The sequence below is a fragment of the Carcharhinus amblyrhynchos genome, chromosome 12 (genome assembly GCF_965287045.1).
Source record: "Carcharhinus amblyrhynchos chromosome 12, sCarAmb.v2.hapA, whole genome shotgun sequence".
NCBI classification, from domain to species: Eukaryota; Metazoa; Chordata; class Chondrichthyes; order Carcharhiniformes; family Carcharhinidae; genus Carcharhinus; species Carcharhinus amblyrhynchos.
The window spans coordinates 81,555,059-81,568,612 of record NC_137335.1 but is presented as its reverse complement, the minus strand read 5'-3'; the positions used below and the strand labels follow the sequence as shown (position 1 = coordinate 81,568,612).

Here is a 13,554-nt window from a genome sequence, read left to right as displayed (position 1 = left end):
GGGTTTCCTCCGGGTGCTCCAGTTTTCTCCCACAGCCCAGAGATGTGCGGGTGAGGTGGATTGGCCATGACTAAACTGAGTGTCAGGAGATTAGCAGGGTAAATATGTGTTATGGGGATAGGATGTGGGTGGGATTGTGGTCAGTGTAAACTCGATGGGCCGAATTGCCTCCTCTTATAGGGATTCTATGAGCTCCACTTTCCTGCCTGATCCCCATAAGCCTTAATTCCCTCACTGATTAAACCTCTGTCTCTCAGCCTTGAACATAAGTAACAACCCAACTTCTGAGGCAAAGAATTCCACAGATTCACTACCCTCTAAGAGAAGAAATTCCTCCTTAACTCTGTCTTAAATGGCTGATCCCCTCACTCTGAGATTACGTCCCCTGGTCCTAGACTCTCCCACAAGGGGAAACACCCTGTCAGTGTCAAACCCCCTGAGAATCTGAGATGTCTCAATAAGGCCACCTCTCATTCTTCCAAACTCCCAATGAATACAGGCCCAACTAGTCAACCTCTCCTCATAGGAGAACCCCTCCATACCCAGGATCAAACTGGTGAACCTTCTCTGAACTATTCCATCACTCTTCTCGCCAACCTCTCACTTTTCGCCCTCAATTAACTTGAGTTTATCCAAATTTGAGCCCATCTCTTAACTCACAGCGAGTTCCATTCAGACATCTTTCCCGTGCCCCCAACACTGACACCCTTGGAAACAGCACCCCCCCCCCCCGTTTTAAAATCCAAATCGCTCCATGGCCTCTCCGCTCTCTCAGTCTCTGCAATCTCCTCCAGCCCCACAACCTTCTGAGACATCTGCACTCCTCCAATTCAGCATCGTGAGAATCCCTAAGTCCCTTCGCTCCACCATTGGTGACCATGGCTTCAGCTGCCTGGACCTTAGGCTCTGGAATTCCTTCTCGAAACCTCTCCATCTTTCTCTTTTCTTTAAGATGCCCCTCAAAACTTACCTTGACCAAGCTTTCTGCCGTCTGCTTTAATGTCTCCTTGTGTGATCTTTGTCTGAGAGTGAGCAGTTTTGTGGTGTTTTACTACGTTACGATGCTGTGGGAAGGCCACATTGACAGCTCTCCAGTCCATTTCTCCGCAATGTTGATGTTTGCTTTTAATTTGACAGGCTCTGGACAGATACAGGTCAGAGGTCACTCCATTATCCTCCCTGGTCAATATTCCACCGTAAGTCGTCTGGAAAGCAGCAAAACCACCAGGGGGCGGTCAACGACCAAGGACTCCTCTTGCCAAACTGAAGAGGTCAAGGTGGTGCCGCCATCAGTCCGGAGGATTCGGGCACAGAAAGGACAGGGCATCGCCGCCCAACTTTCCCACTCGTCGAGCAACATGTTGACTGTCGGCGACGGGACTCCGCGTGCCAGCGGGGACCTGCATTTCCACAGCCTGCCCCGACCGGGAGCCCGAGTCTCGCTGCACGAGTTAGACTGTGCCCACCACGGCCTGCGCAAGTCGGAGGAGCCTTTTGGCACGCTGCCCGGGAGGGTGGGCAAGCTGCGTGCGGACGGCTCGGCGTCCCAGCTCCGGACAGCCCCCCTGTCCAGACCGAAATCCCAGGAGATTACGGGCCGTCAGGCCACGGGGGGAGAGTCCGCCGGGACGGTGCGCGCCGCTTTGCCCAGCGCCGTCTGCCCCATCCAAATCATCGCCCACACCACGCTGTCCTCCAAGGCCGAGGTGGTGGCCATACGCACCTCACAGGGCCGGGGAGGCTGCCCGCTGCCGGCGGCGGGCTCTGGCGTTGCCGCGCCCCTCACCGCCGCTGCCCTGGGCGGTGCCAACGGACTGCGGGAGGAGCACCACTCCTCCAGCGGCAACTGGAGCGGCAGCAGCGGAGGCAACGGCGGCAGCTCGGGCCGGCACTCCCCGACCTCTGACACCGCCCTGCCCCCGTCCCGCTGCGACTCGGCCGTCTCCCTGGCGATGGGCTGGCGGGCCGATCTGGCGGAGCCCCTGTACGCCCGGGACCGCAGCGGGACGGCACCAGGCCCGGCGCGCGAGACGCCGCCGAGCGCCCAGCCCCCCCGGGCGGCGGGGACACAGGCCGTGAGCCCGGGCCCTCGGGCCCCCGCCTCTCAAACCCCCGAGAACCCGGAGCGCCCCCTCTCTCCTCCCCCCGCCGAGGTGGACTGGAGCCCCCTGTACTCGGAGGTGCCGCTCCCGCCCGCTGAGCTGGCGGCCAGGTCGCGGGGCGAGGGCAGAGGCCGGCGAGGCCCGGAAGGCCGAACCGAGTACAGCGACCGGTCCCTGGGCCGCAGCATCTCCCTGAAGAAGACCAAGAAGCCGCCCCTCCCCCCCGCCCGCACGGACTCCCTGCGCAAGAAGCCCAAGGGTGCCCGGCCCGTGCTCAGCGAGTCGCTCATCGCTACCCTCCAGCGCTCGCTGGAGGTCAACCTCAAGGATCAAGATGGCCCCTCGGCCTCCCCCGGCGAGGGCCGCGACCCCTGGGCCATGCGCCCCCGCAGCCAGAGCAACGCCAGCGCTGGCGAGGGCAGCAGCAACAGCAGCGGGCGTTCCACCGCTGCCAGCAACGCCTACTCCACCAGCGCAGCCACGCCATCCCAGAGCGAGACCAGCAGCCTGCGCTCCGAGTACAGCGACCCCTGGGCCTATTACACCGAGGGGGTAGGCGGGAGGAGCCAGGACGAGGCAGCACGGGCCAGCGCCTGGGACTGCACGCCGGACGAGTTGCCGAGGGCCTGCCCGCCGCTCGTCACCAGCATCTCGGCCAAACCAAAGAGCCCGTCCCCAGACAAGTCCCATGGGGTCACCTCGCCCTCGAGCGGCTACTCCAGCCAGTGTAACACCCCCACCATGCTGAACCCAGCGCCCGTCTTCTCTCGCCAATCATCGCCAGGGCCCACCAAGCCAAAGCCAAAGGTCCCCGAGCGGAAATCCTCGCTGCTGTCCTCCGTGTCAGCCTCCTCCTCGTCTGCATCCCTATCCTCAAACACCTCGGAGTCCCGGCATCAAGTGCGGGAGAGCGGAGCGCTTCCTTCAAACGCACCCCCTGCGTTATCCATGGCTCCTGATCCGAACCCTCCACTTCCCCCTCCACCACCACCAGTCTGCACCTTGACCCCCCCTGCTGCCCCTCTGGCTATCCTGCCCCCTCCTCCTTTGCTGGCCCCTCCAGCCTCCCCTCGGCCCCCTCCAGCCTCCCCTCGGCCCCCTCCAGCCTCCCCCTGCCCCCTCCTTTCAGCGCTGCACCCGCTCTGCCCCCTCCTGCTCCCCCCCTGCCCCCTCCTGCTCCCCCCTTGCCCCCTGCAGCCCCCTCTCTGGCTGTGCCGCCCCCTCCAGCTCCCCCGCTGGATCTGAAGGCATCGAACTGCGCGAAGCCCCCGCGCTCGCCCGCCCGGCCCAGCGACAAGGAGCCCAAGGCCCCAGCCGAGCAGGCTGAGGCCTACAGACCAGCCCTGGGCCTGCCCCTCATCACGGCCAGCGCTCTGCAGACGGTGCAGCTGAGGTCGGTGAGGAGGGCCGAGCCAGATGACCCCCCGAGGCCGGTGAAGGAGCCAAGCCCCCGGCCGAAACTGCGACCAGAGCAGCCGACGTCTCCGCCGCCACCCCGGAAGCCGGCTGTGCTCCAGCGGCCTCCCCCCCTCTGCCGACCTGCCAACCAACACGAGGCCAGAACTGTCCCCGACACCAGCCTCGCCCTGAGCGCGGAGGACAAGACCAGTGGCAGCACGGATTGGCCTGAAACGTTGGCCCCCTGGAGCGGCCCTGAGACGGGAGCTGGGAATGAGCCGGAGCTCCGGGTTCGGCCTCCCAGCCCTGCCCCCCGCTCCCCTCAGAGCGTCGAAGCCAGGCTTGATAAAAGACAACAGCCGGAGAGGACACCCCCGCCTGAAAACCCCAGTGCCAAATCGGCCGCCAAAATGCCACCCCCCATCGCCAGGAAACCCAAACTGAATCTACTTGTCCCGCCATCCCCGTGGAGCCCCCCTCCTCCAGGGGAACAGGCGCCAGTCTCCTCAGGACCAGTGGCAGAAGACAGGACTGCGATGACGCCGGTATCCGCGGAGGCCAACGGAGAGCGACCCCCAGGCCGGAGTGTGGAAGTGATGGGATCCGACGACTCCCGCACGGCCAGGGGGCCGGAGGACACGGAGCAGCACCGGGCCTGGGAGGTCCACGTGGAGAACCTGATGGATCAAAGCACGAAAGATCCCGGTGTTCGCGAAGAACTGGCAACAGACACCTCAAACACTTCAGACAGAATAGAAGAGAGCAGTGCAATCATCTGCCAAGGTGATGAGATGGGTAAGATTTCCAGCCAGGTTTGACTTTCTCCTCCACCCCGCCGTCCTCCCCGTTCCCCCCCCCACCCCCGTTCCTCCTCCCCGTTCCGCCTCCCTGTTCCCTCCCCGTTCCTCCTCCCCATTCCTCCTCCCCGTTTCCCCCTCCCGTTCCCCCCCCCACCCCCGTTCCTCCTCCCCGTTCCTCCTCCCCGTTCCTCCTCCCCGTTCCTCCTCCCCGTTTCCCCCTCCCGTTCCCCCCCCCACCCCCGTTCCTCCTCCCCGTTCCGCCTCCCTGTTCCCTCCCCGTTCCTCCTCCCCGTTCCTCCTCCCCGTTCCTCCTCCCCGTTCCTCCTCCCCGTTCCTCCTCCCCGTTCCTCCTCCCCGTTTCCCCCTCCCGTTCCCCCTCCCATTCCTCCTCCCCGTTCCTCCTCCCCGTTCCTCCTCCCCGTTCCTCCTCCCCATTCCCCCTCCCCGTTTCCCCCTCCCGTTCCCCCTCCCATTCCTCCTCCCCGTTCCTCCTCCCCGTTCCTCCTCCCCGTTCCTCCTCCCCGTTCCTCCTCCCCGTTTCCCCCTCCCGTTCCCCCTCCCCGTTCCTCCTCCCCGTTCCTCCTCCCCGTTCCTCCTCCCCGTTCCTCCTCCCCGTTCCTCCTCCCCGTTTCCTCCTCCCCGTTTCCCCCTCCCATTCCTCCTCCCCGTTCCTCCTCCCTGTTCCTCCTCCCCGTTCCTCCTCCCCGTTTCCCCCTCCCGTTCCCCCTCCCGTTGTTCCCCTTCTTGCTCCTCCTCCTCCTGTTCCTCCCCCTCCTGCTCCCCCTTCTCTCCACATTGCCCCTTTGCTCATCCTCACACCTCTTCATCACTCAATCCACTCGTCCTTTCCTCTCCCAATTCCTTCCCATCTCCCCTCCTTTTTAAACCACTCCAGACCATTCAGTTACTTTATAGGGGGCATGACAGAGTATTATAGAACTCACTGAGGGTGTAACAGCGTGTAATAGAGTTTACAGAGGCTGTAACAGAGGGTTATAGAGTTTATAGGGGGTGTAACAGTGTTATAGGATTCGCAGGGGTGTAACAGGTTGATAACTATCTGGTTTTTGCGATACTTCCTTCACCTTTCAGTGACTGGAGTTAATATTCTACCCTCTGGCAGGTGATGTGTTTGAACCCAGTTCCCCCGTCCTTGGCAGCAGTTACGGATGGAATATTGAAGAGCCCAGCACTCCCAGCAGGCCCAGGACAACTGAGGACTTGTTTGCCGTGATTCACAGGTAGGGAGCGGAGTGATCCATGGTGAGCCAACATGGATCAACCCGAGAGTGAGAGATTGGTCATTTCCTGAACTGACCGATGATAGGACAACTTTCCTGCTCTCAGGTTCGGAGGGTCATTGGGGCATAGAGAGGGCAGAGGTGTTAGTTTAATGTGGCTGATGACTTCCTTGGAACTTGCCTCTGATGTGCAAAGGGTTACATACAGCCTGGAAATTTCTCTGAGGAATAACCCATGCCTGATCTTGGGAACTCTCATGCTGAGGAAACAGCTGAATAATTGCTCCTAACTGCAATTTCTCTCTTTCCCCTAAAGCAGCATATATACCAACATAAGAAATAGGAGCAGGAGTAGGCCATCTAGCCCTTCGAGCCTGCCCCGCCATTCAATAAGATCATGGCTGATCTGAAGTGGATCAGCTCCACTTTCCCGCTTTCTCCCCATAACCCTTAATTCCCTTGCCTACGAAAAACCTATCTACCCGTGACTTAAATATATTTAGCGAGGCAGCCTCCACCACTTCAACAGGCAGAGAATTCCAGAGACTCACCACCCTTTGAGTGAAGAAGTTCCTCCTCAACTCCATTCCAAACTGCCCCCCACTTATTTTGAGGCTGTGCCCTCTAGTCCTGCTATCCTTTCTAAGTGGGAAGAATCTCTCTATCTCTACCCTATCCATCGCCTTCATTATCTTGTACTACTAAGTCCACTTCTCTAGTCCACTAACGTGGACTAGTCAAAGCCAGTGGCCTGTCTCTGTGCTCTCAATCTCTAAGGGCTCTCCATTGCTTAGCTAGAGTCGTAGAGGTTTACAGCATGGAAACTGGCCCTTCAGCCCAACTTCCCCATACTGCCCTTTTTTTAAACCTCTAAGCTAGTCCCAATTGCCCACATTTGGCCCATATCCCTCTATACCCATCTTAGAAATGTAAAACAATATATCATAGACTTTGATCGAGTTATCCAATTAGTCTTGCTCCCCCACTCTCTCCCCAAACCCCTGCAATTTTTTCCCTCCGATATATAATTGATATTAATGTTAGTCTCCTTCAGTCATGATCATTTATAGATTTTGGTTTTCTTTATTCTTATCATGGGATGTAGGTGTCACTGGTTGGGTCAGCATTTATTGCCCATCCCTAATTGCCCTGGAACTGAGTGGCTTGCCAGGCCATTTCGGAGGGTAATCGAGAGTCAACCACATTGCTGTGGCTCTGGAGTCACATGTAGGCCAGGCCGGATAAGGAAGGCAGATTTCCTTCCCTAAAGGACATTAGTGAATCAGATGGGTTTTTACAATAACTGTTTTTTTTCAACTTCTGTGGCTCGTGTGTGTTGCTGGCTGGGCTAGCTAAAGTTGTCACTGCTGAGACTAGCTTTCAATGCCAGATTTATATGTATGTTTGTATATGTACCTGTCTCCCTGCCCCCTCTCTCCATCTTCAAGGGTGAGATCGCAAATTCTTGCTTTCCATTATCCATCCATCGCTCTCTCTATTCTCTATCTCTCTATCTTCACTTTTCATTATCTATCACCCTCTCTATTCTATCTCTCTATCCTCGCTTTCCATTATCCATCCATTGCACTTTCTACTCCATCTCTCTATCTTCACTTTTCATTATCCATCCATCGCTCTCTCTATTCTCTCTATCCTTGCTTTTCAATGTCCATCTATCACTCTGTATCTCTCTATCACTCTCTCTATTCTCTGTCTCTCTATCCTCGCTTTTCAATGTCCATCTATCACTCTGTATCTCTCTATCACTCTCTCTATTCTCTGTCTCTCTATCCTCGCTTTTCAATGTCCATCTATCACTCTGTATCTCTCTATCACTCTCTCTATTCTCTGTCTCTCTATCCTCGCTTTTCAATGTCCATCTATCACTCTGTATCTCTCTATCACTCTCTCTATTCTCTATCTCTCTATCCTCGCTTTTCATTATCTGTCTATCGCTCTCTCTATTCTATCTCTCTATCCTCGCTTTTCAATGTCCATCTATCGCTCTGTATCTCTCTATCACTCTCTCTATTCTCTATCTCTCTATCCTCGCTTTTCAATGTCCATCTATCACTCTGTATCTCTCTATCACTCTCTCTATTCTATCTCTCTATCCTCGCTTTTCAATGTCCATCTATCACTCTCTATCTCTCTATTGCCCTCTCTATTCTCTATCTCTCTATCCTCGCTTTTCATTATCCGTCTATCACTCTCTCTATTCTATCTCTCTATCCTCGCTTTTCAATGTCCATCTATCGCTCTCTCTATCTCTTTATCTCTGCTTTTCATTAGCCCCCCTTGTCTCTCTTCCTCTATTTCTTTTTATGTAACGATTAGGTGTAAATTTTACAATTGTGTTTCCCATCTTTAGGTCCAAAAGGAGGGTTCTGGGACGGAAAGATTCTGAGGATGAGCTCAGTAAGACCGTGTCCCTTTCCCCTCCCGTCACCCCCACGGGAGCCGTGTCCAGTCCAGGCAGCTTCAAGCAGGTTGGCTCCATCCAGAGGAACCTGCGGAAATCCAGCACCAGCAGCGACAGCTTCAAGGCCCTGCTGTTGAAGAAAGGCAGCAGAGTGGAGACGAGCTGCCGCATGTCAGCCGCTGAGATGCTCAGGAGCACCGACCCCAGGCACCGGCACGCCGAACCCTCGCAGGCCGAGACGGCCCGGACCAACGGCTGGAGCCCGACCGAGAGCCGCTCGCCGGGACACCGGGGCAGGAGCCCTCGCGAGGAGTGGGCCTCGCAGGAGGGGCCGATGCCCCGGGGCGCGGGGCTGGCGGGCGTCCGGCACGGGCGCTCACGGACCCCCCCCTCGGCCGCCAGCAGCCGGTACAGCGCGCGGCACCTGCACCTCCACCGGCTCCACAGCAGCCCCATGACCGTCATCCGTGAGGGGGAGGCGGAGAACTCCGAGGCTGCCGAGGGCCCGAGCGACGAGGGGCGCCGGCACAGCGAGGGCGACATCATCGGCAGCAGTGGCCTGGGTGAGATCTGGGGGGGGCAGGAGCCCAAAGGTGGCAGCCTCTCGGCCCCTGCCTCACGGAATCTTCCGGACTCAGTGTGCGGAACAGCGGACGTTTACCTGGCCCAGAACGGCTCCGCCGGTTTGAGTGAAGAAAGTGCGAATCAGGATTGGGTCTCGTGAGAGATAGAAACCAAACCGAGAGAGACTCATTTTATCCCCCCCACTGCATTTTAATTTTTGTTTCAAAGTCAGCTGCAATGCAAAGGGCAAAAAAACCCCCACCGAGGAAATGCCTAAAAAGTGAAGGCTTTGGCCTCCTACCCCCCCCCCCCCCCCCATCCCCACCCAGCCCACCCTGCTCCGTGCTGAGCTGTGCAGACGTGGGAAGTGTCCAGCCGTGCACTGAAACGGAAAGACTTGCATTTAAATAGCGCCGTTCACAACCTCAAGAAGTTCCAATAAGCGCTTCTACGGCCTGTGAAGTCCTCCTCTGACGTGTTGCAAAGTAGGGGAAAAGGGGCACCTTGGTGTTCAATGGGGAGAGACGCGCGGAGGATTTGAGCAAAAGCGGCTCTCGAGTATCGGCTGCGTGGCCGATAGACTGTTGTGTCTTTCTGAGATGGAGGCGGGCTCTAGGCCGCTTGGGCGGACTAGTGGCTGTGGGGAGAAGCGAAGAGATGGCAGGAGGAATCTGGAGTTGATGGAAGAGAGAGAGAGAGAGAGAGAGAGAGAGAGAGAGGGCAAAAAAGAAAGGCTAGAGAGAGAGAGGACAAGGAGGGTGAGAGGTTTTTGAAAGCTGGGCAAGGGTTTATTTCCCTGGAGTGGAATTTCTCAGTGGAGCTGAGCTAGAGAGATTGGCGTCGTTGGTACCTGGACAGGTTCTGGGAGAGAGGAGCTGTTTGTGGGGGATTGAGGTCTAAGCTGTAGCCACAATGTAGGGTTGGTCGCTCCATCCCGTAGCGAAGGAAGGAAATAGCAAGTACTGTAAATGGAAAGGTCGGCATTGGAAGATGCGTGTAGTCTTTACGCTGGGAATATTGTCAATCTCAAACACATGGAGACAGCAGGGTGCGAGCGGAGATCCAGCCTTTGTGCCGTTAACAGTTAGATGTGTCAATCAGCATGACAGCAAACTGTTCAGACCAGGGGCTTCCTGTTCAATGCCTGGTTGGTTAATGTAGTCAGAATGTAGTTGGTTCGTGTTCCCGAGGGGTTGTAGGTGCTGAGTGCAGGAGGTTGGGTAAGAAAACACTCGACTGCATTTCTGTGGGGTCAGAGGGTGTGGACTGGTGGGGTCAGAAGTCAGGACAGTGGGGTCAGAGGCCAGGCCAGTGGGGTCAAAGGCTAGGGCAATGGGGTCAGAGGCCAGGACAATGGGGTCAGAGGCCAGGGCAGTGGGTTCACAGGCCAGGGCAGTGGGTTCGGAGGCCAGGACAGTGGGGTCAAAGGCCAGGGCAATGGGGTCAGAGGCCAGGAGAATGGGGTCAGAGGCCAGGGCAGTGGGTTCAGAGGCCAGGGCAGTGGGGTCACAGGCGAGGGCAGTGAGTTCACAGGCCAGGGCAGTGGGTTCAGAGGCCAGGACAGTGGGGTCAGAGGCCAGGACAGTGGGGTCAGAGGCCAGGACAGTGGGGTCAGAGGTCAGGACAGTGGGCTTCCCTGCCCCAGAGAGTCTCCTCACCTTGTTTGCTTGGCAGAGCCACCCACAGTCACCAGTAAGTCGCCTTTGAGACTGAACCACAGACGATATCGCTCACTAACTTCAGGAGAGGAGAGGAACTCAAAAGGGGGAAGGAAATGGCGGTTGGACAACAATGGCTTTTTTGGGATTTGGATGTTCCCGAGTCCATTCAGTTCAATACAAATAATTTTCGATGTTTTTCTTCTCAGTTGCCTACCTTTTCCTCAGTTGCTCTCAAGTTAGTAGAGTTATCCAGTTAGATAAGTAATGGATTGAAGAAAGCCATTTGCCAGTTTGACCCAATGCTAACCCAATTGTAACACTCTCGGTTTCAGCTGAGTGTGGTACGATGCCAGCCTGAATCAGAGGCACTTGGTGTCATTGGTATGGGTGCACCATTGATACCCATCCCTGAATCTTAAACAGAGACACAGACCCCTGTCTGACCCCAGTTGCTATGTTTAGTTCTGGTTGATCCCAGTGTAGGGTGCTCAGTCATGTTGGGTAGAGGTGGACGTTGGCACAGTCTGTGGAAGCCACGTTTCTGTTGTAACTAACTTTGGTTCAATTCTGCCATGGGATCACAATCAGCCAGCCATGATAAATAAGGCAGGGATTGACTCCACACAACCCGCACTCCCTCCCTCTCCCAGATATCTGCTGTGATCATTCTTCAATTAAACTATTCCGTACAAATCTCCATGCATCCCGGTTTTCACCTCCCCTTGAGGTATTTTCCAGCTGGCAAGCACTCTGACGACTTCCCAACATTCCCATTTAAAACTCAGGCTGTGACACAAGGGATGGAAGCCATTCCCTGTCTTTCCTGCTGACCCCTCGACTGCCTCCCCCATTCCCCAATCCAGGTCATGCCCAGTGTCTGTGCCCACCTTCCTCCTGCTCCGAGCTCTGGGCAGAAGGCCCGGCTGGGCAGTTGCCTCGGGGCACACATCCAGTCCAGTGTCACTTCCATCAAGTCTGCTTAAAAGTCTTTCTCAAATCTAGCGTCCCCATTCCCTCTGTGCCAGCGTCCCCATTCCCTCTGTGCCTGCATCCCCATTCCCTCTGTGCCTGCGTCCCCATTCCCTCTGTGCCTGCGTCCCCATTCCCTCTGTGCCTGTGTCCCCATTCCCTCTGTGCCAGCGTCCCCATTCCCTCTGTGCCTGCGTCCCCATTCCCTCTGTGCCTGCATCCCCATTCCCTCTGTGCCTGCGTCCCCATTCCCTCTGTGCCTGCGTCCCCATTCCCTCTGTGCCAGCGTCCCCATTCCCTCTGTGCCTGTGTCCCCATTCCCTCTGTGCCAGCGTCCCCATTCCCTCTGTGCCTGCGTCCCCATTCCCTCTGTGCCTGCGTCCCCATTCCCTCTGTGCCTGCGTCCCCATTCCCTCTGTGCCTGCGTCCCCATTCCCTCTATGTCAGCGTCCCCATTCCCTCTGTGTCAGCGTCCCCATTCCCTCTGTGCCTGCGTCCCCATTCCCTCTGTGCCAGCGTCCCCATTCCCTCTGTGCCTGCGTCCCCATTCCCTCTGTGCCTGCGTCCCCATTCCCTCTATGTCAGCGTCCCCATTCCCTCTGTGCCTGCGTCCCCATTCCCTCTGTGCCTGCGTCCCCATTCCCTCTGTGCCTGCGTCCCCATTCCCTCTGTGCCTGCGTCCCCATTCCCTCTATGTCAGCGTCCCCATTCCCTCTGTGCCTGCGTCCCCATTCCCTCTATGTCAGCGTCCCCATTCCCTCTGTGCCTGCGTCCCCATTCCCTCTGTGCCTGCGTCCCCATTCCCTCTGTGCCTGCGTCCCCATTCCCTCTATGTCAGCGTCCCCATTCCCTCTGTGTCAGCGTCCCCATTCCCTCTGTGCCTGCGTCCCCATTCCCTCTGTGCCAGCGTCCCCATTCCCTCTGTGCCTGCGTCCCCATTCCCTCTGTGCCAGCGTCCCCATTCCCTCTGTGCCTGCGTCCCCATTCCCTCTGTGCCTGCATCCCCATTCCCTCTGTGCCGGCGTTCCCATTCCCTCTGTGCCGGCGTCCCCATTCCCTCTGTGCCGGCGTCCCCATTCCCTCTGTGCCGGCGTCCCCATTCCCTCTGTGCCGGCGTCCCCATTCCCTCTGTGCCAGCGTCCCTATTCCCTCTGTGCCTGCATCCCCATTCCCTCTGTGCCGGCGTTCCCATTCCCTCTGTGCCGGCATCCCCATTCCCTCTGTGCCAGCGTCCCCATTCCCTCTGTGCCAGCGTCCCTATTCCCTCTGTGCCTGCATCCCCATTCCCTCTGTGCCAGCGTTCCCATTCCCTCTGTGCCAGCGTCCCCATTCCCTCTGTGCCAGCGTCCCTATTCCCTCTGTGCCTGCGTCCCCATTCCCTCTGTGCCGGCGTCCCCATTCCCTCTGTGCCAGCGCCCCCATTCCCTCTGTGCCAGCGTCCCTATTCCCTCTGTGCCGGCGTCCCCATTCCCTCTGTGCCTGCGTCCCCATTCCCTCTGTGCCGGCGTCCCCATTCCCTCTGTGCCAGCGTCCCTATTCCCTCTGTGCCAGCGTCCCTATTCCCTCTGTGCCAGCGTCCCCATTCCCTCTGTGCCAGCGTCCCTATTCCCTCTGTGCCTGCGTCCCCATTCCCTCTGTGCCAGCGTCCCTATTCCCTCTGTGCCTGCGTCCCCATTCCCTCTGTGCCGGCGTCCCCATTCCCTCTGTGCCTGCGTCCCCATTCCCTCTGTGCCGGCGTTCCCATTCCCTCTCTGCCAGCGTCCCCATTCCCTCTGTGCCGGCATCCCCATTCCCTCTCTGCCAGCGTTCCCATTCCCTCTGTGCCGGCGTCCCCATTCCCTCTGTGCCTGCATCCCCATTCCCTCTGTGCCAGCGTTCCCATTCCCTCTCTGCCAGAGACCCCATTCCCTCTGTGCCACCGTTCCTATTCCCTCTGTGCCAGCTTTCAAGTGGCATTGAACTCCTCAAGCCTTTGGCATCAAAGTCTGGGCCAGAGATTCCACATTTGTTCCGTATTTAGATCCCTGGCTGATTTCAGCGTCCCTCCCTTCTCTGCCAGGAGTAGATATCGGATAGAAAGTGAAATCCTTGGTGATTCAGTGAGCAGAGCCTGCGATGAGGAACACAGCTGGCTGCTACAGGTTGGGCTGTAGTTGGCCTGAGTGGCACCCTCAGCATTTGTAAGTGGAGTGAGCAAGGCAGGATTCCCAGCTGTTAGCCCAGCACAGAACATGTCTACACCTGAGCTGAGGCAGACAGGAGGTGCAGGATTGAGTGATGATGCTCCTTGAGTCGAACAACTCACTGGGTACGCTCCAACATTTGGGGTATTTGGGTAGAGTGAAGCCGAGAGAGCAGTGAGAGTGGAACAATCACTAATAGGTGTCAGTGAGGAGG

At 57.6% G+C, this 13,554-nt stretch overlaps 1 protein-coding gene across 1 annotated transcript in view; it reads left to right on the top strand.

Annotated features, from left to right (window-relative positions):
* Positions 1-8,693, top strand: part of LOC145351159 (NHS-like protein 1) — a 216,146-nt gene extending 207,453 nt beyond the window's left edge. Inside the window, 4 exon segments of the mRNA XM_080200833.1 lie at positions 1,138-3,207; positions 3,210-4,295; positions 5,424-5,541; positions 7,913-8,693. Coding sequence (XP_080056959.1) covers positions 1,138-3,207; positions 3,210-4,295; positions 5,424-5,541; positions 7,913-8,687 — 4,049 coding nt within the window. The 3' untranslated portion in view covers positions 8,688-8,693.
* Positions 8,694-13,554: the final 4,861 nt, after the last annotated feature.